The sequence below is a fragment of the Hippopotamus amphibius genome, chromosome 13 (assembly GCF_030028045.1).
Source record: "Hippopotamus amphibius kiboko isolate mHipAmp2 chromosome 13, mHipAmp2.hap2, whole genome shotgun sequence".
NCBI lineage: Eukaryota > Metazoa > Chordata > Mammalia > Artiodactyla > Hippopotamidae > Hippopotamus > Hippopotamus amphibius.
In genome coordinates, this window is record NC_080198.1 from 51,986,070 (window position 1) to 52,012,220 (window position 26,151).

The 26,151-nt window shown below is 47.8% G+C and overlaps 1 protein-coding gene across 7 annotated transcripts in view; it reads left to right on the top strand.

Annotated features, from left to right (window-relative positions):
• The window catches only part of OSBPL10 (oxysterol binding protein like 10), a 312,125-nt gene that overhangs the window by 260,679 nt on the left and 25,295 nt on the right, over positions 1–26,151 (top strand). For all 7 annotated transcript variants that reach the window (XM_057706433.1, XM_057706434.1, XM_057706429.1 and 4 more), the window contains one exon: positions 11,904–12,053. In XM_057706433.1, coding sequence (XP_057562416.1) covers positions 11,904–12,053 — 150 coding nt within the window. The remainder of the gene's footprint in view (positions 1–11,903; positions 12,054–26,151) is intronic.

A 26,151-nucleotide genomic window follows, 5' to 3' on the forward strand; every position in this document is an offset into this window, starting at 1 on the left:
AAATGGTGGAGGCGTGGAAATGAGTTGGGAGGACATGCAGAGTGTAGACCTTGTGCGATGACGAAAATGTTTTCTTTGCAAACTGACTAGTAGGGTAGCCACCAGCCACCTGTGGTTGCTAAGTACTTACAGTGTGGCTGGTTAAATTGTATTTCATTTTAATGAATTTAAATAGCTACTTGTGCCTGGTGGCTGCCGCGCTGGGCAGGGCGTCTAGGCTGGAGGAGGGTTAGGTGAGGAGCAGGAAGGGATGTGAGAACAGGGGTCTGGGGGAGGAAAGCCTGAAATGCTGAACCGAGTGAGTGGATTGTTTTCTTTGGGCAATGGGATGGCCTTGAAGACTTTGGACAGAGAAGCGGGTGTTTGGGGAAGAACGTTCTAGTGGTACAATAACGAAACAGCATATGAAGAGGAGTCTGGATCAGATGATAATCTGGGAAGAATTTGGATCCTACACGATGTGCCTGAGGCACAGCCTGTGATGGCAGAGGTGGGAGAGGAGAGAGATGTGTGAGCGGGTGGGTATCTGGGTGCTGGGGCGCTGGGGAGGTGTCTGTGAACCTGCTCAAGCCTGGGTGACAAGGAGGATGGAGAGCGAAACAGGGAAGACGGGGTGCTGGGGGGCCCCTTGAGGTGTGTGTGGGTCTGAGAGGGGAGGTAAGATGCTAATGGCTCTTTCCCACCTGTGTGATGCTCCGTCTGAATCTCCTGAGCTCTCTCCTCGGTGGACCCTGGTTGACTAAAATAACGCCACCTGCAGACATTGTGGCCAGTTTTGCTGCTGGCTCCATGTGCTGCCTCCAGAGCCTGCTTCTTCCTTCTGATCTGCCTGCCACCGCCTTGCTGCTCCCCTGCAGCTCTTGCAGTGCTCACTGTTGACCCTACAGCTAGGAACCCACACCAGTCCCTGTGCGCACAGCGAGGCTGCAGGTCCAGGGGGACCCAGGCCACGTCCTGCGCCGTCTGTGCTCCTCTGCTGTGCCTCACAGGGAGCCTGACGGGTCTGTTTGTGGAATAAAGGGAAGCAGGGGGGATATGGGACATTTGCTGTCACCCCCGTGCATGCTGTTCTCGCAGGAAGCTTCCCCGGCGGTTCTCAGTGCCTATGGTCCCTGCGACAGTCACACCATGGCTTAATTAACAGGCCATCCCTCGGGGTCTCGGTCATATTCTTCAGCCTGTCGGGGATCTTCAGTAGTTGCTCCCTTCCAAAGGAGAAAGCCAAGTGTGTGTTTACTCATTCAGGAATATGTCAGTGTCAGGTCCTATCTTTGCTGATAGACACAGCAGTGAACAAAGCAGTCTGGTTGTCGTGAGCTGACCTTCTCCAGGGGAGAGAGGTGATCAATGAGTATGTGATAAGTCAGCGCCTGCAGGGAAGTGCCAGCAGAGTTGGGGGGAGGGTGGCCGTGATGGGGAAGGTGGGGAGGATGGCCAGGTGATACTTGAATAGATCTGAGTGAAGGGAGGGAGGGAGGGAGCCTTGCAGGAATCTAGGGGGAGAAGGGTGGTCACAGCAGGTGCAGAGGCCTTGAGGTAGACGTGCCCTTCATGTGTTCCCGGAACAGAGAGTGGCTGGCGGGGCCTGAGGAGTGTCGGGGAGGGGTATGCTGGGGAGGAAGGTCGGAGAAGCCGTGGGGTGCAATCACCTGGGGCCTTGTAGGCCCCAGTAAGGACTTTGAAATTGATTCTGAAGGAAGTGGGGAGGGCTTTTGGCATCGGAGTTACAGGACCTGCTTTATGGCTGAAGATGCCTTTTGGCTGCTGTGAGGAAACAGAAGCCAGACGCGAGGGGGTGTGGGAGACTGTCTGGGAAAATGTTGCCGTAAATGAGAGCCGACAGTGGCTTGTGCCAGAGAGAGGACGTTGTAAGAAGCCACCAGATCCTGGCTGCAATCTGCAGGGTTTGCTGGGGGATGTGGTGTGGGAGGAACATTGTAAGACCGGAGTCAGGGATGGTGCTGAGGCTTTTGGCCGAGTGGCTGGAAAAAAGCAGTTGCTATTTCCTGAGACGGAGGATCATGTTTTGGAGATGTGCGTTGAAAGGTCTGTTTTGGACGTATTATGTTTCATAAGCCTATTAGGTAGTGTGTTAATTTTCTATTGCTGCTGTAACAAATTATCACCAACTTGTTGGTTTAAAACAATGCAAACTGATGGTCTTATCGTTCTGTAGGTCAGAAGTCCAACATAGGTCTCACGGAGCAAAAATCAAGGTTTTTCTTGGAGCCTTTAGGGGAGCCTCAGTTTCCTTGCCTTTCCCGGCTGCCAGAGGCTGCCTGCTTTCTTTGTCTTGTTGCCCCTTCTTCCGTCTTCAAAGCCAGCAGTGCTGCATCTCTCTGACCAATTTCCACGGGTACATCTCCTCCTTCTGACCACAGCCAGGAAGGAATCTCAAGTTTTAGGGATTTCTGTGATTCTGTTGGATCCATCTGGATAACCCAGGATACTCACCCTGATTCCAGCCTTTAATCACATCTGTAAAGCCACTTTTTCATATAAAGTAACATATTCACAAGTTCCAGGGATTAGGACGTGGGTGTGTCTGGGAGCCCGTGGGTCTGCCTAATAGCTCAGGGGTTGTGGATAGACGGTTCGACACACAAAGCTGGAGGTCAGGGGAGAAGGCTGAACTTGAGATGTAAATTTAGAAGCCATCGGTGAACAAATGGCTTGAAGCCACAGCATTAATCACATGGGCTCTCCAAGGGAATGAGTCTAGTCCTAAGGTCAAAGCCACATATAGTCTGGGCTCAGCCAAACCTCCCTGACTGTTGTGTCACTCTGGTTGGAAGGACCCCTCCTTGCCACCCTAAGCACTGCTCCTTGGGGAGCCTCGGCCCAGAGTCTGGCTCTGCACAAGTCACCTTCCTTCTGGCCTTGTTTGACTTTGCATCGTGTTCTTTTATTTTTTTTTTTAATTTTAATATAACAGCTTTATTGAGATGTAACTCACATGCCAGTCAGTTCACCCATTTGAAGCATGCCACCAGCACCACAGTCAGCTTTAGGATATTTTCATCACCCCAAAAGAACCTTACCTCTTGGCTGTCACTCTGAATCCCCCCATCTTCCCAGCCCCTGCCGACCGCTCATCTACTTTCTGTCCCTATAGATTGGCCCGTTCTGGGCATCTCATGTAAGTGGGGTCGTGTCACATGTGGTCTTCTGTGACTGCCTGGCCTTCTCATTTGAAATCTGGATTTTGTCCTTGCACGCTCCAGTTTTCCCGATTTTTCTTTAGTTTTATTCATTCAGTTCTTACAATTTTTTTGTAAACTGAGCAGCTATTATAAAAGCAGCCTTCATGTTGGGATTCTAGAAATGAAAACCTGAGTTAGACAGGCTTCCCATCATCATGGAGCTCTGAGTTGGGTGCGCTGACAACCCCATGGCCGTCACTCTCCCCTCCTGAGCTCCTGAAGCTTCTAATCCACATGGACCCAGAGCCCTAAGCAGGCAGCCCAGACCATCAGTGTTCCTGTACCAAAAGAGCTGACGGTCCTGCTCCAACAGGGAAGCAGATAGATGGACAGTTGCATAAAGACAGTTGGGTAAGTGCCGAACTGGGCACGGACAGCGATTCCTGGTTAGGATGGAGGCATCGCCTCTGCCCGCCCCCCGCCCCATGAAGCATGGTCGAATGAAGTCTCCAATGATGAGTTGGAACTTACCAGTCCCACCAGGGGCTGGAGAAAGAAAGGTCTTCCAGCAGGTCCCCGCTGGTTGAATGCAGAGACCGCATCTTACGCATCCTTCTGTCTTCAGTATCTCATGTGGCACTTTGCGTTCAAGGCAGCCGGCGCAATGGTAACTCATTCAGGCCTGGTGCCTGCTTACCCTTCAGCCCACCCTAAAGGAGGGGTGGGCTCTGTTATGTCTTAAACCACCACGTTTCCTCTTACCAGAGGCCAGGAAGGCTGGGGTGGGTCTCAGGGAGTTTCTTCCCTACCTTTTCTGGGTAGCCTTAGACGGCAGCCCCCTACCTCCCGTCGCTCCCTACAGACCACAGCAGGTCTCCTGAGGCCAGGGATTGGGCTGCGCTATCTGATTCCCTGTCCTGGCTGCTGTGTGTTTGTCCCTTGTGGTTCCCAGATCTGCATGTGACCCTAGGCTGAGATTTGTTGGGGGCTGAATTTCTATGAATCCCTACCTGCTGCCACCCCAGGTCCAGGACGTGATGCTACTTCATGGTCAGGGCCGTGGGCTATTTGAGGGGCCTGGGTATTTGCAGCCCTAAAACCCTTGGTGTCATCATTGCTCGGGAGGGCCCAGGACAGAGTGTGGGCGGCATCCTGCAGCTTCCAGAAGGATGCTGCCGGCATGGGGATGAGCACACACGGGGTGGCGGGCACTTCAGCTGTGGCTTCTAGATCCCCGTGCCCATGGGTCCACCACGTGCCCAGGAGGATGCCGCAGCCTCACGAGAGCAGCAGGCTTTGTTCAGTGTGCCCTCTGCACCCACTTCCTGTGTCCTGACTCCCCCAGGCCTCTCAGCAGTCTTCCGAGGGGTGGGTGGTACCATCTCCACTTCACAGGTGAGGAGACAGCCTGCCGTGTGGAAGGTGGTGGATTTGGGATTTATGTCCAGGGCTGTCTCCCTGCAGCCGCCACTCAGAGCTCTCCCTGGATGCTTGGATGCTTTGCAGAGCTGAGGTGATGCACCCTCTTTCTTTTCCTCCTCGTGACCTTTATCCCCTCCTCAGGGGCTTCCTGTGGGTTGGGAAGTGTGACCCATGCTGCTGGTGTCACCCTAGGACTAGGGCACAGTGGGCGTGCCCCTGCACCCCGCAGAGCTTCGCCGAGCCCTTAGCCCAGCTGTGAATTCGGTGCTGAGGCAGGTTGGGAAGGGCTGGACCTTCGCTGATGGAGAAGGAGTCATAAAGCACCACACGCAGTGCAGGCACTTCGCCTGCCCCACCAAGCTTGCACCCTCCGCCTTGATTCCCAGTGCCCGCATGCCTGGGCCCGGGGTCCCGCAGATCTGCTTCCCAAACCTCAGCTGCCAAGTAATCACCTCCCGCTTCTTTGCTGCTGCTTTCTTTTCCTTCGCGGTACTTTCTTGAGGTTTCCTTTGCTCCTTCACAATTCCTTTCTTTTATGCCTTCATTTAAAATGATTTCCAAGCAGACATGCAGACACTGGACAAGGGCTGGCGATTCTGCTCCCTCTGAATGCTTGCCTCACGTGTCATGAAAGGAGCGCCTTTTGAATTCTCCTGGTGTGATGATGTCGATGACCTTGGCTGATGACACATTCCCCCGCCCCCCCGAAGTGACTTCCTTCTACCTTCCAGGGTGTGTTTGATTTAAAATTAACCTTTCTGCAGGTCGGCCCCTTTGCTCAGGATGAGCATCTCTCCTTCCAGTCTGTGAGAGCCAAGTGTGGGAAATGTGTGTGTATGTGTGGGTAGAGCCAGAAAGCCAGCGCGTCCCCTGGGAGGCGGCAGAAGGATTATGATGTCTGTGGCAGCCAACTCACCATCCCCCAAGTGGCAGCTGGGACCAGCAGGCTGCATGGACATGCTTGTACTTGAACCTGACGAGGACAAGAGCCACCTTCTCCACCGGGTCCTCCCCGCACAGTGGACTCATTGTACCTACCTCCAAATGGCCAGATAAGGTCCCCTAACTACGGGGGTGGCCTCTGAGACGCGGTTGGTGGCCTGGCTTCGACGTGGCTCTGCAGGGAAGACGGTACATGTGAGGAGCCTTCCACAGCCGCCCTGCATCAGGGCTGAGGGGCATTTGCCAGGCCAGACGCCATCCGAAGACATGTGTCCGACGGCAGCCCTCTGGCATGACTTGTGACCGAGAGCCCTTCCACCGAGCAAGCATGGCCTACTTCTGGGGAATGAGAGACACGCACGAGAGAGACTCTTCTGGAGGAGAAACCCCGCCTGTGCTGAGTGTGCGGAGAACAGTAGGTCCCCAGGAACTGCCACTGCATGTTCAGAGGGCAAACTTCACATCTTTGTCTGTCCTCAGGGAATCATTGTTCTACACACGTGGTAGGGAGGGCCATGCACTTGACAGTCAAGGGGTATGCATTTCCTATTGGGGAATGAGGACCAGTGAAAGTTGCTGGAAGACGGGGGACCTCCGGCACTGCCGATGCTGTTGACTTGAGCCCCAAGTTGGACCGGGTCCTCGGATTCAGCCGTGCCAGCTCTTGTGACCTTGGGCTGTCAGGCGGCGCTTCTTAGGATGTATTGATAAAATGTTACGAGTGTGACGATGCGCTCTGAGGACCAAGTAATGGTTGTGATAACTTGGTTAAATGCAGTGCAAATATGGAGATGAAAAAAATGACCAGAAATTAAAGAGACAGTAACACCATTATCATTAGAACCAAAAAAAAATTTCTTTTTTGGTTTGGTTGTTGGTATCTGGGCACTTGTTCCTATTAGACACTCAGACCCTCTTGCTTTTCTTCCAGTATTCACCGCGTTTCCTTTTTTTGTCCCCTTGGTCTGTCTCCATGTACCCGCCTTCCCAGTCTCTCTGGCCCCCTAACCTCTATCCATGTTTCACATTCCTGTTTTTTTTTCTAAAACCTCTAATTTTCTGGAAGACCAACTTCTCTTGACTTTTATCCCCTAGTGAGCAATCCCCTGGGGGAAGTGATTGCATGTCGTTGCATGTTCTGTGTAGTTGTGGGCTTGAGAAGCATGTCACATAGGAGGACACATCATTTCCTGGTTACTCTTCTACCTGCTGCTGTGATAAAGACATTGCTGTCATTTGAGGGTTTCTCAGGGGGGTGATACTCTGAGTCTTCTTCCCCACTGCCCACCTTTCAGTGGCCCCCAGAATACCAGAGAGTCTTCTTGACGTGGCTGGATTCCCCCTTTTCCTATAAAGACGATATCTGGGCTACGTTGGGCTCTTACATTCAATGCCAAGTTTCTTTGGGATGGCTCAGCCCCCCCGCGCCTCCACACCAAGGTACTGGCGTGAGGGGAGAAATGCCAGGCTTTGAAAATGATTGAGCTTAAGTGTGGTCGCTGCCAGAGGAGAATGTGATGTTCATTCTCTAGCTGGCTTTGTGTCTTGGTCAAGTAGAATTTCAGGAGAGTTGCAGCTAACTTGAGCTCAGTAGGTTATGTTTTTCTGTTGAAGATGTTGTCTAGATAAGAATACCCCTTCCAGGATGCTTATTTACCTGGCAAAAGATGGCTGTAGGAGTCCATCCTGATCCTTGCTGGAGGAGACCCCTCACACTGCACGTCTGGGATTTCAGGGCTCTTTGTGGAGCTGCTCTCCACCCAACAGTGAAAATGCTTCTTGGAGGGTGGGTAGTGCACAGGTCTCTGTCTAATGCCTGGAGTCTAAGGGTTCAGCCCTTTCAGGCGTTAGGTTCAAGAGGATGTTAGTACAATAAATCCAACTGCTTATACTGGCCGCAGCTGTCTGAGGGCCAGGTCTCAGTTAAAAAAGAAGGAGAGATCGTTGTGAAGAAGACGTACACCGTCTGAGTAAGGGAAAATAGGAGCAAGGCCTGGGAAGGGGGGTGGATTTGGGAGCATGGGGTGGAGTGAGGCCTCCAACAGGGAACTGAATGGACTCTAAAGATAAATGTCTGTTTCCTGGGTTTTTTTCCTGGAACTGACTCCAACTGTAATTAAATCACATATGTGTATTGAATAAAAGAGGTTGGAATGGCAATCTTGCTTGGAATTTGCATTTGTATTGAAGAATTAAAGTTTTGTGAAAAAAGGAGAGATGCAAGCAAAGTTTAGTGTCTCCCCTACACCAGTGTCCCCCTTGACAAGACCCACATAAATCTAAAACAGTCATGGTGCTGCTTCTGGCTTTGGTCCTCGGCCCGAGGATGAGCTGCTCTGTATCAGATAAGGAGTAGAGGTGGGTGGTGAGGCAGGGGCACGTCTGCAGGTGCTGGGACCGTCTTTGATTTGACCACTTCCTACCCTGAGAGCCTGTCTCTCTTCCATGACCCTTCCGACCTTGAAACTCTGCAGACCTTGAGAGGCCTGAGGTCAGCCTGGGGCAGATACCCTTCTAAGAATCTAAGGAGAGCAAGACCCTCTCTCCATAAAATGCCCAGACACACAGTTTATATATGAAATGTCTAGGGTATTGGTAGATCTCCTAACCAGTGTCTATTGGGCGCAGGTCACTGCAGAGCCGCCAGGGGGCACCCCTGGACCCCAGCTGCCCGGTGCCCTTTTCCCATCCATCAACTTTGCTTGTCCGACCTCCCCGCCCCCCCGCCCCCACTGTGCTAACAAGGTGGAAGTCACTGGGTGGTTGTAGCACAGCCTGTCCTGCGGTGCTCATGTGGTACAAATACTGAGTCATAATTTTTGTTTTTATTGAAAACCTCATTTTTTTCCAACGCCTGCTTCTCTTTACAACATGTTCTAATTCCATTTTATTTTCAAGCTTGTGTACATTTTTACGGCTGGGCTGGCTCATTTGAAAAGCTCTCTGGGGAAGGGGGGAATTTAAAGATTCTTCCTGCTTGAATCTTAGGAACATTCTCAGCATTATAAAGCCATTTCTCATTTTCAGTTTTCTTCTGAGGTGGGAAAAGACCGTCGTGCCACCTCTGATCACCTCAGGACGGTTGTCATCACTGTACAAGCAGAAATCCATCGGGATTGGAGGGTGTGGGCACCCAGGAGCACCCAGGAGAGGAGCAGGACTTGATGGGCGGGAGGGTGAGGATGTGATGAGCACGTGGGCCTGACTGGAAAACAGACTTGGATCCGTGGACCGTTACCGTTATTGTGGATTCCACATCAGAGCAGGAGAATCTGCAAACCCTTGACCCTAAAAGGGAGGGTTTTTTGCCTTTAAAACTCCATCCGAGCCTGGGTCTTCAAAATCTCCACTTCTCCGAGCCCCTGCTAATTAACCATGGGTGCTTTGTAGGTGCCCACAGATTGGTGTTTACACGGCCAGCTGACCTCCTTCAGACTGGCGTGCCCTGTTAGAGACCATCCACACCCCCATTTTGTACCCACACCAGAGGGTGGTCTCACCTTCTGCACATGGACTTGAGTTTCAGCGTGGGTGGAATTGGGGGTGTCCTCTTAGATGTTCACTAACAACGTGATGAATGAAACCGGCTTGTTTTTTAAACCCTGATCCAAACTTGAGGTTGGATAAGAGAATGTAAGTTTTCAGAAGCTGCGGGAGACAGAAATGTTGCTGGATCTTTGTTTAAGCTTAGGGCACCATTTGCTAAGGGTCTGTGCCAGTGGGGGGATGTGTGTCAGGCTCCATGTGGCCTTTCCTCCCTTGGCAGGACTTCAGGGCCCCCAGGAGCTCTGGCCGCCAGTCACCCTGGAGTGAGCCAGCTTCTGGGGCCTGTGCTCCGGCGCTAATTCTCTTTGCTGGAGTCCCCGGCGGCATCCCAGACACAGGAAATGTGATGTTGATTGAAATGGGACGAGCTGGAGAGGTTTGTGTGCACAGTAACGTGTGTTTTTAGTATGACGTGGCAGGATCTTGCAGAAGGCTTCTTGGCTTCTGGGAATCAGGGACCAACTGGGTTTAGTTTCCAAGGAAGGCAGACCGCAGGAGAGGTTTGGTCCCAGTGGTCTGCAAGCATCTCCCCCCGAGTGTGGCAGTGGGTGGGAGGGTTGGGTATTTCCCCGTGCACTGGCTTGTGTGCAGATGGGAGAATCACACTTGCAGAAGAAAGAACCACTCTTCACTTCATAAAACTTACTTGAGCTATTGTATTGATTTGTTTAGTTTATAGTCAGGACTTTGTGACAGCAACTAATTTCAAGCAGGAACAATTGCACTCCAGATGGAGCTCTTTCTCTCTCTCTCTCTCTCTTTTTGTTGTTAATTTTTATTTTGTGTTGGAGTATTGTTGATAACAGTGTTGTGTTAGTGTCAGGTGTATAGGAAGTGACTCAGTTACACACCAGCGCATGTGTCTATTCTCTTCAAGATTCTTTTTGCATGGAGTTCCCTTTCTTGTTGAGATGTGTAAGGACCTCGAAAGCCATGCTCACCCCCTTGAGTGTAGGATGGTAGCGTGATTTGCTTTAGATTATCCTTTTCCCTCCCACAGAAGGTGTCCAGGCCTTGCCCTCTCCTGCCTCGCTGCCCCAGGTCGAGGGGAAGTCTGCTAATACAGGTCACTGCAAAGGAAGGAGCAGCTGCGTCACCTTGGCCTTGAAGGGAGTGTGTCTGAGCTCTCTGGCTTTGCTGGCAACTGATTGGAAATGCAAACTCACAGTGCATGGAGACAGCCACCCTTTAAAACTCACCTGAAATCCAGAGGAGGGGGAAGGAGCCGGGGGGCTCAGGAGGGCAGGTATGTGGGAGGGTGACCCTGATTTAGCCCGTCAGGCTTATGACTGCAGTGGCCTTGGCCGCCACGGGCACTGCAGCACAGGAGCTGAAGCTGGAGGAGAGGCAGGAAGCCTCCAGGCATTGACAGCAAGTGCTGGTTCCTGTCCCTCTGTCCCTGACTTCCCACTGTGGAATCAGGGTGGCTTATGGTCCCACACTCCCCTCTGATTAGTCTTCTCTGGACCGTGATGGGGGTCAGGGGCCCTCAGCTATTTCAGTATATCTAGCAAAGCACCATTCCAACGATGTCACTTAGCACCAATGACATGAGTCTAGGGAACCAGGCACATGATGGAAACTCGACTCGTGGCTGGAGGAAAGCCTCGTGGACTTGGGAATAATTTGAGAAGTGTGTCTATGGTAAATGTCCATTTCAGTTGGAGGTTTAAAAATGCTACCCCAGTGGAAAGAGCACCATATTTCCTCCGGAGTGTTGGTGAGGAAGGGCCAGCAGGTGTATGCAGGTCAGACAATTACAAACACCTTGATCACTAAATAACTAACTTTTGCGTTTTGAAAGTAGATGAGATGGTTCTGTCTAATAAGGTTGAAAATTGTTCGTTTTTGCGTGGATATTTGGGCGAGTCTGTATCCTTTTATATTAAAATGTTTGAGCTCCTGTGTTTCTGTATGTTAAGTTCATTATGTCTGACCTGTCAACAGTATTTAGAAACAATTTTGTAATGTTTTGTGTGGTGTGCTTTTGCTGACATAGAAACAAGTCCTATGAGAACATAGATAAAATGAAGAATGGTGAATGGGATTCTTTCTTTCAACAGAGCTGTGAGGATAGCTGTAACTGTAGCCAGAGTTCTTGGTACTTAGGTTTTAGAAAATTATGTGCTCAGCAGTTCACCTTGCACATTTTATTAACTTGCCTGCTTTCTCTGTAATTTGGACAATTGAAATCAAGCAATTGAATGAATCAAACTTGCATCAAGGAAAGCACAGGGTCTCTTAGCCAGGTGGAAGCTTAGCATTATTATAAAATTTCAGAATTTTTCTTCACATTTTCATTTTTGTTTCCCTCCCTAAATTAATGCCAGCACTGAGCCACTTTTTTTTAAACACTTGCTGTAGTGATATTAACTAATGGGAGTAGCAATAACTTCAGAGTAAATTTTCCCGTAAATAAGGTAAGGTCAGTTTCAGGGGTGTCTGACTTTTGCTTGTAAACAGAGAAGTTTACATTAGCTCTAGTGCCCTGGGTTGTACACGTTAACAGGAGAATATCGTTTGGGAGTAGTCAAGATGAAGGGACTCATACCTATATATTATAGTCAGTTTCTTAGAGGGCAGGAAGCTTTCTTGTTGGGGGAGGTGCTTAGGCTGGAAGGTTCACTCACAGGTGAAGGGGAAGATGAGCGGGCTCCTGAGATGCTTAACGATGGGGCCTGCACCCCAAAGATCGTCTTCAGCCCCACGGCCGGGAGGACCGGTTTATGGAGAAACTCTTTCTGGGCAGGCCTGGGCTCTCTGCCCTTGCTAGCTAAGCACATGGGTTCGGTGCCAGGCTTCTCGCTTCTCGGGACCAGCTGGTGATTTTTATTGATGATCTTGTTTTAGCCAAACTCGGGCCCTGAATTGGTTTTGTCCGAAGATGAGAAAAGTGACACTGATGATCAGGAAGAGACAGAGCTGGGCGTCATGGAGGATCAGCGCAGTATAATCCTTCACCTCATTTCTCAGCTCAAACTTGGAATGGATCTGACCAAGGTAGGTGGCTGTGTCCCCCGGGGCTTGTGGCCAGTCGTCTGGGTGGCATCTCCCCTTCACAGGTGTTTCCACTCGGGAGACTGGGGACGCAGAGTGGTCCCCAAAGATCAGCGCGGCAGTCAAGTATGGATGTTCCGGGCTGCTTGGAAGGGATGCTTTACGTGAACGGTCATCCCCAGAGCATGAGCCTTGCCTTTGCTTCTCTGGAGGAGCTGAGATGCTCCAGGGGCAGGGAAAGCACACAAGATGATAAGCACAATTCAGTGGGATTTCTTTGTCTCCTGCCATATCCTAGAGAGGAGTAAAGGTGACCTAGAGAGATGGATGTGGCACATTGGCCACAGAGAGAAAACAAGAGGAAGGAAATGATGGGGGCAAGAGTGAGGCCTCCTCCATCCCGCTGCCCCCGGGCACCTGGCCACCTCCTGCTGCTGGCTGTCATTGGCCTTAACCCCATTGATGATCCAGACCTCACTGCCCACGTGGAGAGCTGTTTGCCTGCTGGTTGGTAGATGTGCAGTACCTCTTGTTGGTGCTGCGCTCATTCTGGGCAACCTCGTCGAGAGGACCCAGTATCCTCATGCTGAGGGCCAGGCGATGGCCCACGTGAAGCTTCCGTGCCTGTAGGCAGTGGCTTCACTCTGGAGGCGAGAGGGAAGGCTGCCGTGCATGCAGCTGAGAGGTGTGGGGCATCAGGGGCATTGTGAGTGGTGGGAGGTGCCTTCCCTTGGCTGTCCAGCCCGCCTGGCTTCCCTTGCATGTCCCGATGCTGATGCCGAAAGCTCAGCCTCTCTGCACCAGTGCCAGATTGCATCTTGGAGACAGAGTTTTAGGTGAAGCAGAAAAAGAATAGCTTTGTTGCTTTGCTAGGCAAAGGGGACCACCGCCAGCTCCTGTCCCTCAAAACTGTGTGTCCCAGCCCTGGAGATGAGGAGGTTTATAGCAGTGGTTCAAGGGTGGGGTTGCTGATAAGGATCAGGGTGTATGCAAGCTCTTCACTCCTTTAATCTGGCCTCAGGTGGTCTGCTCTGGAATGTAGGATACTGACATCTTCCATTTGTTGAGGGTTTTCATCATTGTGCAGAAGAGCTCAAAGATCTTGTTATGCGTATCCCTTGAACCCGGGCCCTGCCCCAAGGCTGCACTGTTGTGTGCTGGCTGCTCCTCCCTTGTCTCTGGGTCCCCTCCCTTCCCTGATTAACAACTGTATGAGAGGCTTCCATGCCCAGGAGCTCCACAGGGTCCTGCTCGGTTTCAGTAGGTGCATCAGGTGCATCCTGATTAGGACATTGGGAGGGAGGGATGTGACCGTAGGGAGGGTGTGCTGGGAATGAAAGTTCTAGATCTGGAAGGCCTACTTGAAATGGTCAGAGCCCCTGACGGCACATCCTGGGGAAACTGCCTTGAGGATCGTGGGCTTGTTTGGCTGCAGGGAAGGGTATGGATCCCACAAGCTCACCTGGAGGCCAGACCAGCAAGAGGGAGGGGGCGGGTGAGAGAGGCTCTTTGAAGAGGAACATGACAACAGGGAACCACAGAGGGGACAAAAAAGCCTTTTCTTGGGAATGTTCTTACGGGTCTGATCCTGAGGGAGTCTGACATCTTGGGAGCCCGCACCATTTTCCTCAGGACTGGGGGCCCATGCTGGGCAGCATGACCTGGAAGGTTCCCCCATCTCCCCCTTCCCTGCCCTCTGCTCGGGACTCCATACACCAAGCTGACATCCTGCTGCCTTCCTTTGATTTCTGTCTCCTGGCCGTGCAATTCACATCCTTTTTGCTAAAAGAATCATTTAAGTGCTTGCCTTTTTTTTTTTCCTTGCCTTTTAAAAAGCCCCCTCTCTGATTCCTGTGGATGGTGTAGGCCACTCAGACGGAGCCTGAGTGGGATGGTGTAGGCCACTCAGACGGACCCTGAGTGAAGGCCTGGGGGATGGAGTCTGGGTGGTGATGTCACTAATGTGACTCCAAATCAGGTTTCCAAACTCTGGGTCACAGCCCATTTCATGGGTTGTAAAACCAATTTAGTGGGTCAAATGATCATTTCTTAAAAATGAAATAAAATACAGTAGAAAATGCCAGCGTGTACAGCACCTGAAACTTTTTAGTTCTGTTGATACATGTGTACTGGGTCACCATGTAAAACATTTTTGCATCATGGATCATGTTTTATACTTCTGTAACATCATTGTAGGCTCCTGAGTGATACAGGAGAGAGACTGTCAGAGTAACTGAAGTTCCCCAGGTCAGATGTGGAGAAACCCAACAGAGCACAGAAACATCACCTTCTGGCTCTCGTGTTTTATTTTTTTATTTTGATTTTTTGGCTGCACTGCGTGGCACGTGAGATCGTAGTTCCCTGACGAGGGATTGAACCCATGCCCCCTGCAGTGAAAGTGCAGAGTCCTAACCACTGGACCACCAGGGAAGTCTCTCTCTCATTTTAAAATACCAGAATCATGAGAAGTGTGCATTGCTTTTTCCTAAAAGAACAAACATGTTTATCCAACACTTAGTTGGCTATCAGAAAGAAAAAGTTTTCTAATCTATTGTTTATTGACTTATTTACTTGGAAGAAGCTGTTATTCAGAAACCAAGGGAACATTTGATGAGCTGAAATACTTGTGAGAGGAAGAGGGAAACCTTTTATTGTCCCATGAGACTTCTGGGCTTTTGTTGCCCTGTGCTGTAAAAATGTTGACGAAGTTATATCTTTCCTTTTTTTTTTGTAAATGTTGTTGAAATACAGTTGACTTACAATATTGTGTTACTTTCTGCTGTACAGCAAAGTGATACACACATTTATATTTTTTCATGTTCTTTTCCATTATGGCTTATCATTGGATATTGGATATAGTTACCTGTGCTATACAGTAGGACCTTGTTTTTTATCCATTCTGTATATCATAGTTTGCATCTGCTAATCCCAAACTTCCCCTTCATCCCTCTCCCACCCCCCTCCCCCTTGGCAACCGCAAGTCTGTTCTCTGTCTCTGAGTCTGTCTGTGTTTCGTAGATATGTTCATTTGTGTTGTATTTTAGCTTCCACACACGAATGATATCATATGATATTTGTCTTTCTCTGTCTGACTCATTTCACTTAGTGTGATCATCTCTAGGTCCATCCATGTTGCTGCAAATTACGTTATTTCATTCTTTTTAATGGCTGAGTAATATCCCATTGTATATGTGTACCACATCGTCTTTATCCATTCATCTGTTGATGGACATTTAGGTCATTTCCGTGACTTGGCTATTCTGAATAGTGCTGCTGTGAAAACAAGGGTGCATATGTCTTTTTGAATTAGAGTTTTGTCTGGATATATGCCCAGGAGTAGGATTGCTGAATAACATGGTAGCTCTATTTTTAGTTTTTTGTGGAATCTCCACACTGTTCTCCATAGTGGCTGTACTAATTTACATTCCTACTAACAGTATAGGAGGGTTCCCTTTTCTCCACACCCTCTCTAGCATTTGCTCTTTGTAGACTATCTCTTTCCTTATTGTCTCCTCTCCTCTTCTTGACTCTTGTCTGTGTCATTCAGTTAAGCTTGTGCTAAACTGGCAGTGGGCGAACTTGGCCTGAATGGCACTTGGTCCAATGAGCAGGCACCCTGGAGAGGTTACCTTCCTCGACTGAAGGATGAAGCTCTGGTCTCTCCGTAAAATAAGTGTGCAGCTCCATCTTTGTGGAGGTGGCCAGTACTGCCGCGCTCACGGGTCACCAGCCTCCCTGGGCCTTGAGTGGCATTTTGCCTTAGTTTGTTAGCTGTGGTCACCAGTTTCCTGGGCATGTGACCAGTGGGGTCATCCGGCACCCCATGCTCAGAAGCATCCGAGGCTTGGTTTCCTGCTCTGCTGTTGCTATCTTGAAATTCTTAATCACTTTGAACAGTGGGATTTGCATTTTCATTTTTCACTGGGCCCCTCCAATGTAGGTATCTGCTCCTGCCTCCAGAAGCACCCTGTCTGTCCTCCTTCCTCAGTTGTGGTTCCAGAAGCCCAAGTTGCTGGTGAGTCCCTCCACTGGATAGCCAGCTACTCGTGCACAAGTTGTGGGTAGCACAGGGAGGAACAGGAGGGAGGAAGGAGGAGCCACAGGAGATGGAGGGCACAGAAGGGCTCTTTGATGAAGGGACATGTAGGTTGAGCCTGAAGGATGAGTGGGCAGTAGTGAAAGGAACACGAGGAAGGGCATTCCTGGTGGAGGGAACAGCATGGGCAAAGCCTGAGAGCACAAGGCGGTGAGGCTGGGGAGGAGCGTGTGTGTGCTGGTGGGGCACAGGGTAGCCTGAAGTTGGATCTGGAGTCAGACCTGCAGAGCCTTGTGGGCTGTTGAAGGAGGGTGAACTTGACCCTGAGGGCGATGGGAGATATTTGGAGGGCTTGGAGCAGGTGAGAAGCACGTATTTTCAGAGTTGCTGCCCTGTGAAGTCCTGGGCTCCAGGGAAGGGGACCCACAGGATGTGATGTTGAGCTTGGAGGTTTATGACCATTTTTATCTTGTTTTCAAGGGCTGTGAAAGGCAGCCATCAGTAATGTGTGTGCTGTCTCATCTAACATGTGCTTATTGAGTATCATACCTGCCAGGTACTGTTCTAGGCTCTGGTTGTGCAGCAGTGAACAAAACAGTTAGCATCTATGCCTCGTGGAGTTTGTGTGATGGTGGAAGGAGACAGATGATAAACAAGAAAGAAAAGACAAGAATGTGGAGAGAGAAGTGCAGTGGAGACATGGTGGGGGGCGGGGGGAGCCTCTTAGATAAAGTGCTCAGCACAGCACTCTCTGGGTGTCACTGGAATAAGACCAGGTTAAGATGAGGAAGTCAGCCGGGTGACCATGTAGTAGAGGGGCCTTCAGGCCAGAGGGACCAGTGAGTGGACAAGGCCCAAGGTGGCCCTTGCCTGGCATTTTGAGGGTGAGCAGGGAGGCCATTGTGTCTGGATTAGAGTGACTCGCGTGGGTTGGCAGGAAATTGAGGTGGCAAGACAGCAGGGGCCTGGATGGAGGGCCTCGTCGGACGTTGTGAGGGCTTGGGGTGTTATCAGTGATGTGGGTGGCCATTGGAGAGTTTTGAACACAAGAGTGCAGGGCCTTCCTTGTATTTTAAAAAGATGATTTTGACTCTTGTGTGGAAAGTAAACTGGGCGAGGGCGTGCAGGAGGCAGGGTCGGGGTGGGAACGGAGGAGGTGACAGATGATGGCAAAGGCGGTGGCAGGTTCTGGGTGTGCTTAGCAGACGTGCCAGCAGGCTACAGATACCCTGTCTGCATGTGGACCGGGTGGAGCGTATGAGCGAAAGAGGAATAAAGAATGACTCTAAGATTTCAGGCCGAGCCACTGGACTAATAAACATTAGAGCTGCTGTTTGTTTCAGTGATCTGTTGTGGAGGGATTGACCACCCTAAACAAAGTGGCTTAAAATAACCATTTTATCTGTTCACAGTCTGGGCTGGGCTCAGCTGGGTGGTTCTTTTGCTGGTCTTGCTGTTCTCACTTGTGTGCCTGTCATTCATCTGGTGGGCTGGGATGTGGCTGGGATAGCTGGGGCTCTCTCTCCCTGTGAGGTCTTAGAACCTTTCTGTCTCCATGAATCCTTCCCATGTGGTCTGTCCAGCTGGGTAACCAAATTCTTACATAGCAGCTCAGAGCTCCTGGGAGGGCCCCAAACTGGCACTGTGTCACTTCCACTCTGTTGATTAAAGTGTCACAAGGGGACCGTGCAGGGTGTGAATTCCAGGGCCTCACGTTCATCAAGGACCACCAGTGGAGCGGGCCACCAGTGGAGCAGACCACTCCCCCCACTGACTGAGGTGGGGAGCAGCTGTGGAAAGAGGAGCTTGGGGTGTTTGGGGGGATATCCCAGATTCAGTGTAGGCAACTGTGTATAGAAGCCTGGGGTTTCTGAGTTAGGCTTGGGTACCAGTTTGAAGTAATCAATGCACAGAGGGTGGTCCCACTCAAGAGATGGCCACAGTCCCTTTAGGGAGTGAGTAGAGAGGTAGGAGAAAGTCCAAAGGCCAAGTCCAGGGAATCTCCAGTATGTGGAGGCCAGAGAGATGAGAAGGCTCCAGCAGAGGAGACTGAGGGGGGTCAGCTGGTGGGGTGGGGGCGGAGGAGGAAGCAGAGAAGCGTGACGACATGAAGTCACAGGCAGGCAGTGTTTCAAGGAGAGGGATGTTCTCCCCTGTGTGGCACTGCTGCTGGTGGGTTGAGAAAGATTGCGCCTGCAGAGGGACCATTGCCTTTGTTTCAGTCAAAGTGTGATTGAGTGCCTTCAAGGGAGGATGGGGAGAAACGTGGTAACAGGGGAGTAAAGACAGTATTTCAAGGAGCTTTGATGTAAAAGGGGAGCAGAAAATTGGGAGGAAGGTCTGCAGCGGAGAGATGTGGTTTCTGAAGGTGTTTGAATGCTGATGGGAACCCTCAGAAGACAAGGTAGGGATGCCTGTGGGAACTTGAGGGGGAGGGGCCTGGAATCTCAGGCAGGGGCAGAGGGTTCATCCTTAGCTAGGACAGTCCATCCTTGTAGCAGGAGGCAGGCAGCAGTGTGGAGGGGCGGGTACCTCAGGGGACTCTCATGCATGTGGCTCTGAGCCTGGATGTGCCCCAGCTGAACTGTCTCCCCTCTGAGTGTCTGCATTTCCTTCTCTGTGTAGCAGGGTTAATCGTGTCTTGCTCTGCGTGTCTGCACAGCCATGTGTCAAGGATTCTTAGCAGTGAGGGTGATGCAGAGGGAAGGGCTATTAGAGATTTGGGCAGGGAGGAGGCAGCAGGGAGGGAGTGGATGGCTCAGGTGGAGGAAGAAGACGAAGGATTGCTCCTCCCCCTCCCCGGGGTCGGGATACGTAAGGATTCTCAGTCACAAATTTAAAATGAGACCAGTCAGCATGTGTTTCTTTTTCTCCAGGGAAAGTTGAGTTGCCAGGTTGAGGCTCAGAGAACGTGAAGAAGTGGATTAAACCAGAGTTGGGGTTTGCTGGGCAGCCCGACCCCACCCCAGAGGGAGAGGGGGGAGGTGCCGGGGGCAAGTCCGGGGGAGTGAGTGTCAGGTGGGGCAGGCACGCCACGCTGGGCGGGAGGGAGATGAAGTGACAAGGGAATGGTGGACACGACAGGGCTGGGGGTGCGACGGAGTGAGTGGGACATACGGTGTGATGGGTGGAGAGGGGGTGGTTATGGGGAACAGCAAGGTCCAGGGTGGGCGCGTGACCTCTGTGGATTCCTCAAGGGATTTGGTCTAAACTCAAATTTTACGGATTCAGGTGGGACAGAGATCTGTGGGACGGGGGATTGTGAGCCCTTCCAGAAGGCATAACTGATTCCATAGAGCAGCTGGGAGTCGGGCTGCAGACTGCGGTTGAAACTAGTGCAAAGCAAAGGGTGGATTGGACTCTCCCGGGTGGATTGGACTGTGCCCCCTGCACATCTTGTCCTCAAGACGAGATTTGTACATTGAAAGAGAAGCTTGCTGAGATCATTGGGAAGTTTCCGTGATTCTTAAAGAATTATTTAAATGGTTCCAATAGAGCTATTTGTTGAACCAAGAGGAGATGTGGTCTGTGGTTGTGGTTCGTGTACCCCCTGGATGGAGAACCGCGTTATGACAGACACCCACGTGCCCACCACCCGGTTCAAGCACGAGAACATTCTCATGGCCTGAGTTCATGTTCATGGATGCATAACCTCCCCTCAGGTCACTGGGTTGTCTTTTCTTCTTTTTTTCCCACAGTTTTATGCTCTTTTCTTTACCTTTTGTCTGTGGCTGCTTTTTGGCTACAATGACAGAGTTGAGTAGATACAACAGAGGTTATTTGGCAAAATCTGAAATATTTACACTCTGGTTCTTTATAAAAGTTCGCCAACACCTGCTCTAGAAAAGTGGTAGTTTTATGTTGTTGTTTATAGCAGCTTCATTCTTTTTTTTTTTTGAACTTTTATTGAGATACAATTGACATACAATAAATTGCATATAAAGTAAACAATTTGATTTTTTTTTCTTATGAGTAATGTATATATGGCAATCCGAATCTCCCAATTCATCGCAACCCAACTGCCCCCCCGCTCCCCCCTTCCCCCCCTTGGTGTCCATATTGTTTGTTCTTTACATCTGTGTCTCTATTTCTGCCTTGCAGACCAGTTTATCTGTACCATTTTTCTAGATTCCACATATATGCATTACTGTACTATACTTGTTTTTCTCTTTCTGACTTACTTCACTCTGTATGACAGTCTCTAGGTCCATCCATGTCTCTGCAAATGACCCAATTTTGTTCCTTTTTACAGTTGAGTAATATTCCATTGTATATATTGCCACATATTCTTGATCCACTTGTCTGTTGATGGACATTTAGGTTGCTTCCATGTCCTAGATATTGTAAAGAATGCTGCAATGAACATTGGGGTGCATGTGTCTTTTTCAATTATGGTGTTCTGTGGGTATATGCCCAGTAGTGGGATTGCTGGGTCATATGGTAATTCCATTTTTAGTTTTTTAAGGAACCTCCATACTGTTCTCCATACTGGCTGTATCAATTTACATTCCCACCAACAGTGCAAGAGGGTTCCCTTTTCTCCACACCCTCTCCAACATTTATTGTTTCTAGTTTTTTTGATGATGCTCATTCTGACTGGTATGAGGTGATACCTCATGTAGTTTTGATTTGCATTTCTCTAATAATTAGTGATGTTGAGCAGCTGTTCATGTGCCTCTTGGCTATCTGTATGTCTTCTTTAGAGAAATGCCTATTTAGATCTTCTGCCCATTTTTTGATTGGGCTGTTTGTTTTTTTGATATTGAGCTGCATGAACTGTTTATATATTTTGGAGATTAATCCTTTGTCTGTTGATTCGTTTGCAAATTTTTTCTCCCATTCTGAGGGTTGTCTTTTTATCTTGTTTATAGTTTCCTTTGCTGTGCAAAAGCTTTTAAGTCTCATTAGGTACCACTTGTTTATTTTTGTTTTTATTTCCATTACTCTAGGATGTGGGTCAAAAAAGATCTTTCTGTGACTTATGTCACAGTGTTCTTCCAGTGTTTTCCTCTAAGAGTTTTATAGTGTCTGGCCTTACATTTAGGTCTTTAATTTTGAGTTTATTTTTGTGTATGGTGTTAGGGAGTGTTCCAATTTCATTCTTTTACATGTAGCTGTCCAGTTGTCCCAGCACCACTTGTTGAAGAGACTGTCTTTTCTCCATTGTATATCCTTGCCTCCTTTGTCATGTATTAGTTGACCATAGTTTATCTCTGGCTTTCTATCCTGTTCCATGGATCTATATTTCTGTTTTTGTGCCAATACCATATTGTCTTGATTACTGTAGCTCTGTAGTATAGTCTGAAGTCAGGGAGTCTGATTGCTCCAGCTCCGTTTTTTCCCTCAAGATTGCTTTGGCCCTTCAGGGTCTTTTATGTCTCCATACAAATTTTAGGATTTTTTGTTCTAGTTCTGTAAAAAATGGCATTGGTAATTTGATAGAGATTGCGTTGAATCTGTAGATTGCTTTGGGTAGTATGGTCATTTTCACAATGTTGATTCTTCCAATCCAAGAACATGGTATATCTCTCCATTTGTTTGTGTCATCTTTGATGTCTTTCATCAGTGTTGTATAGTTTTCTGAGTTCAGGTCTTTTATCTCCTTAGGTTTATTCCTAAGTATTTTATTCTTTTTTGTTGCAATGGTGAATCGGATTGTTTCTTTAATTTCTCTTTCTGCTCTTTCATCGTTAGTGTATAGGAATGCAACAGATTTCTGTGTGTTAATTTTGTATCCTGCAGCTTTACCAAATTCATTGGTTAGCTCAAGTAGTTTTCTGGTGGCATCTTTAGGATTTTCTATGTATAGTATCATGTCATCTGCAAAGAGTGACAGGTTTAATTCTTCTTTTCTAATTTGGATTCCTTTTACTTCTTTTCCTTCTCTGATTGCTATGGCAAAGACTTCCAAATCTATGTTGAAAAGTAGTGGCAAGAGTGGACATCCCTGTCTTGTTCCTGATTTTAGAGGGAATGCTTTCAGTTTTTCACCATTGACAGTAGATGTGGCACACAGGCTTAGTTGCTCTGGGCATGTGGGATCTTCCTGGACCAGGGCTCAAACCTGTGTCCCCTGCATTGTCAGGCAGACTCCCAACTACTGTGCCACTAGAGAAGTCCTTTTGGAAGATTTTTAATCACAGTTTCAATTGCATTACTTGTGATTGGTCTGTTCATATTTTCTGTTTCTTCCTGATTCAGTTTGGAAGATTATGCCTTTCTAAGAATTTGTCCATTTCTTTCAGATTGTCCATTTTATTGGCATATAGTTGCATGTAGTAGTCTCTTATGGTGCCTTTTATTTCTGCGGTGTCCATTGTAACTTCTCCCATTTCATTTCTAATTTTATTGATTTGAGTCCTTTCTCTCTTTTACTTGATGAATCTGGCTAAAGGTTTATCAATTTTGCTTATCTTCTCAAAGAAGCAGCTTTTAGTTTTATTGATCTTTGCTACTGTTTTCTTTATTCTATTTCATTTATTTCCACTTTGATCTTTATAATTTCTTTCCTTCTGCTAACTTTGGGTTTTGTTTATTCTTCTTTCTCTGGTTTCTTCAGGTGTAAGGTTAGGTTGTTTATTTGGGATTTTCCTTGTTTCTTGAGGTAGGATTGTATTGCTATAAACTTCCCTCTTAGAATTGCTTTTGCTGCATCCCATAGGTTTTGGATCATTGTGTTTTCCTTATCATTTGTCTCTAGGTATTTTTTGATTTCCTCTTTGATTTCTTCAGTGATCTCTTGGTTATTTAGTAGTGTATTGTTTAGCCTCCATGTGTTTGTGTTTTTTTCAGGTTTTTTCCTGTAATTGATTTCTAATCTCATAGCATTGTGGTTGGAAAAGATGCTTGATATGATTTCAGTTTTCTTAAATCTTGATTGAAGATATCTGAAATCACTTAGAGAAGTTCCCTTAGCATTTGCTGTAGGCTTGATTTGTGACCCAAGATGTGATCTATCCTGGAGAATGTTCCATGTGCACTTGAGAAGAAAAATGTAATCTGCTGTTTTCGGATGAAATGTCCTAAAATATCAATTAAATCTAGCCGGTGTATTGTGTCATTTAAAGCTTGTGTTTCTTTATTAACTTTCTATCTGGATAATCTGTCTATTTGTGTAAGTGAGATGTTAAAGTCCCCCACTATTATTGTGTTACTGTCGATTTCCTCTTTTATACTTGTTAGCATTTGCCTTATGTATTGAGGTGCTCCTATATTGGGTACATATATATTTATAATTGTTATCTCTTCTTCTTGGATTGATCCCTCGATCTTTATGTAATGTCCTTCCTTGTCTCTTGCAACATTTTTTATTTTAAAGTCTATTTTATATGAGATGAGTATTGCTACTCCAGCTTTCTTTTGATTTCCATTTGCATGGAATATCTTTTTCCACCCCCTCACTTTCAGTCTGTATATGTCCCTTGATCTGAAATGGGTCTCTTATAGACAGCATCTATATGGGTCTTGTTTTTGTATCCATTCAGCCAATCTGTGTCTTTTGGTTGGAACATTTAATCCATTTATATTCAAGGTAATTATTGATATGTATGTTCCTATTACCATTTTCCTAATTGTTTTGGGTTTGTTTTTGTAGGTCCTTTTCTTTTGTGTTTCCCACTTAGAGAAGTTCCTTTAGCATTTGTTGTAGGGCTGGTTTGGTGATGCTGAATTCTCGTAGCTGTTACTTGTCTGTAAAGCTTTTCATTGCTCCCTTGAATCTGAATGAGATCTTTGCTGGGTAGAGTATTCTTGGTTGTAGGTTCCTCCCTTTCATCACTTTAAATATATCATGCCTTTCCCTTCTGGCTTGCAGAGTTTCTGTTGAGAAATTAGCTGTTAACCTTATGGGAATTCCCTTGTATGTTATTTGTCATTTTTCCCTTGTTGCTCTTAATAATTTTTCTTTGTCTTTAATTTTTGTCATTTTGATTACTATTTGTCTTGGCGTGTTTCTCCATGGGTTTATCCTGCCTGGGACTCTCTGTGATTCCTGGACTTAGGTGGCTATTTCCTTTCCCATGTTAGGGAAGTTTTCAACTATAATGTCTTCAAATATTTTCTTGAGTCCTTTTTCTCTCTCTTCTCTTTCTGGGACCCCTATAATGTGAGTATTGATGCTTTTAATGTTGTCCCAGAGGTCTCTTAGGCTGTCTTCATTTCTTTTCATTCTTTTCTTTATTCTTTTCCACAGCAGTGATTTCCACCATTCTGTCTTCCAGGTCACTTCTTCTGCCCCAGTTATTCTGCTATTGATTCCTTCTAGTGTGTTTTTCATTTCAGTTATTGTATTGTTCATCTCTGTTTGTTTGTTCTTTAACTCTTCTGGGTCTTTATTAAACATTTCTACCATCTTCTCCATCCTTTTTCCAAGGTCCCATCTTCACTGTCATTATTCTGAATTCTTTTTCTGGAATGTTGCCTATCTCCACTTCATTTAGTTGTTTTTCAGAGGTTTTATCTTGTTCCTTCATCTGGTACAAAGTCCTCTGCCTTTTCATATTCTCCGTCTTTCAGTGGCTGTGGTTTTCGTTCCACAGGCTACAGGATTATAGTTCTTCTTGCTACTGCTGTCTACTCTCTGGTGGATGAGACTACCTAAGAGGCTTGTGCATGCTTCCTGATGGGAGGGATTGGTGGTGGGAAGAGCTAGGTGTTGCTCTGTAGAGCAGAGCTCAGTAAAACTTTAATCCACCTGTCTGCTGATGGGTTGGGCTGAGTTCCCTCCCTGTTAGTTGTTTGGCCTGAGGCCACCCAGCACTGGAGCTTACAGGCTCTTTTATAGGGGTAATGGCAGCCTCTGGGAGGGCTCACACCAATGAGCACTTCCCAGAACCCCGCTGCCAGCATCCCTGTCCCTGCAGTGAGCCACAGCCACCCCCCACCTCTGCAGGTGACCCTCCAACACGAGCAGGTAGGTCTGTTTCAGTCTCCTGTAGGGTCACTACTCCTTCCCCCTGGGTCCTGGTGCGCACACTACTTTTTTTGTGCCCTGAAAGAGTGGAGTCTCTGTTTCCCACAGTCCTGTGAAGATCCTGCAGTCAAATCCTGCTGGCCTTCAAAGTCTGATTCTCTGGGGATTCCTCCTCCTGTTGCCAGACCCCCAGGCTGGGAAGCCTGGTGTGGGGCTCAGAACCCTCACTCCAGTGGGTAGACTTCCATGGTATAACTGTTGCCCACCCAGCGGTTATGGGATTTGATTTTATCATGATTGCGCTCCTCCTACCATCTCATTGTGGCTTCTCCTTTGTCTCTGGATGTGGGGTGTCTTTTTTGGTGAGTTCCAGTGTCTTCCTGTCAATGATTGTTTAGCAGTTAGTTGTGATTCCGGTGCTCTTGCAGGAGAGAGTGAGCACACGTCCTTCTACTCCATCATCTTGAACCAGTCCCCTGGTTGTCTTATACTTACTTGTGGTGTTACAGTGATACAGTGGACATCTTTTTCCTTTGATTGAATTATTTTATTAGGCTAAATTTCCAGCATCAGTCACAACAAGCACAGGTTAACATTGCTGTGCTTAAGCTCCTTCTTCTAAGGGGGAAATTTGCCCGGGTCTACATGGCTGTCACTGCCAAGAGATGAACCTCTGCTCACAGCTTCAGACTCTCCTGTGAGCTGGGGTCTGGGACCCTAAGGCAACAATGAGTCCTGATTCCAACAGATGCATCTCTCTTTATGTAGTAAATATCTTGTCAGAAAAAGTAAAATTTTAGTTATTTTGAAATCTTTTCATCCCACAAAAGTTTTAATGAATGCCTTTCTTTTCTTTTTCTTTTTCTTTTTTTATTTTTTTTTTTTGTCTAAAACTTTTTTCATGTGCCTAGTAAACCCTGGCCCTTTATTTTTTTTTATTTTTTTTATTTTTTTTAAGAATTTTTATTGAGATACAGTTAACAGACAATAAACAGCATACATTTAGAGTGTACAATTTGGTATCCCAATCTCCCAAATTATTCCCCCCCAACCCTCCCCGCTTTCCCCACTTGGTGTCCATGTGTTTGTCTCTACACCTGTGTCTCTATTTTTGTTTTGCATTTCCTCTTTCACAGTTGTTAGCATTTGCCTTA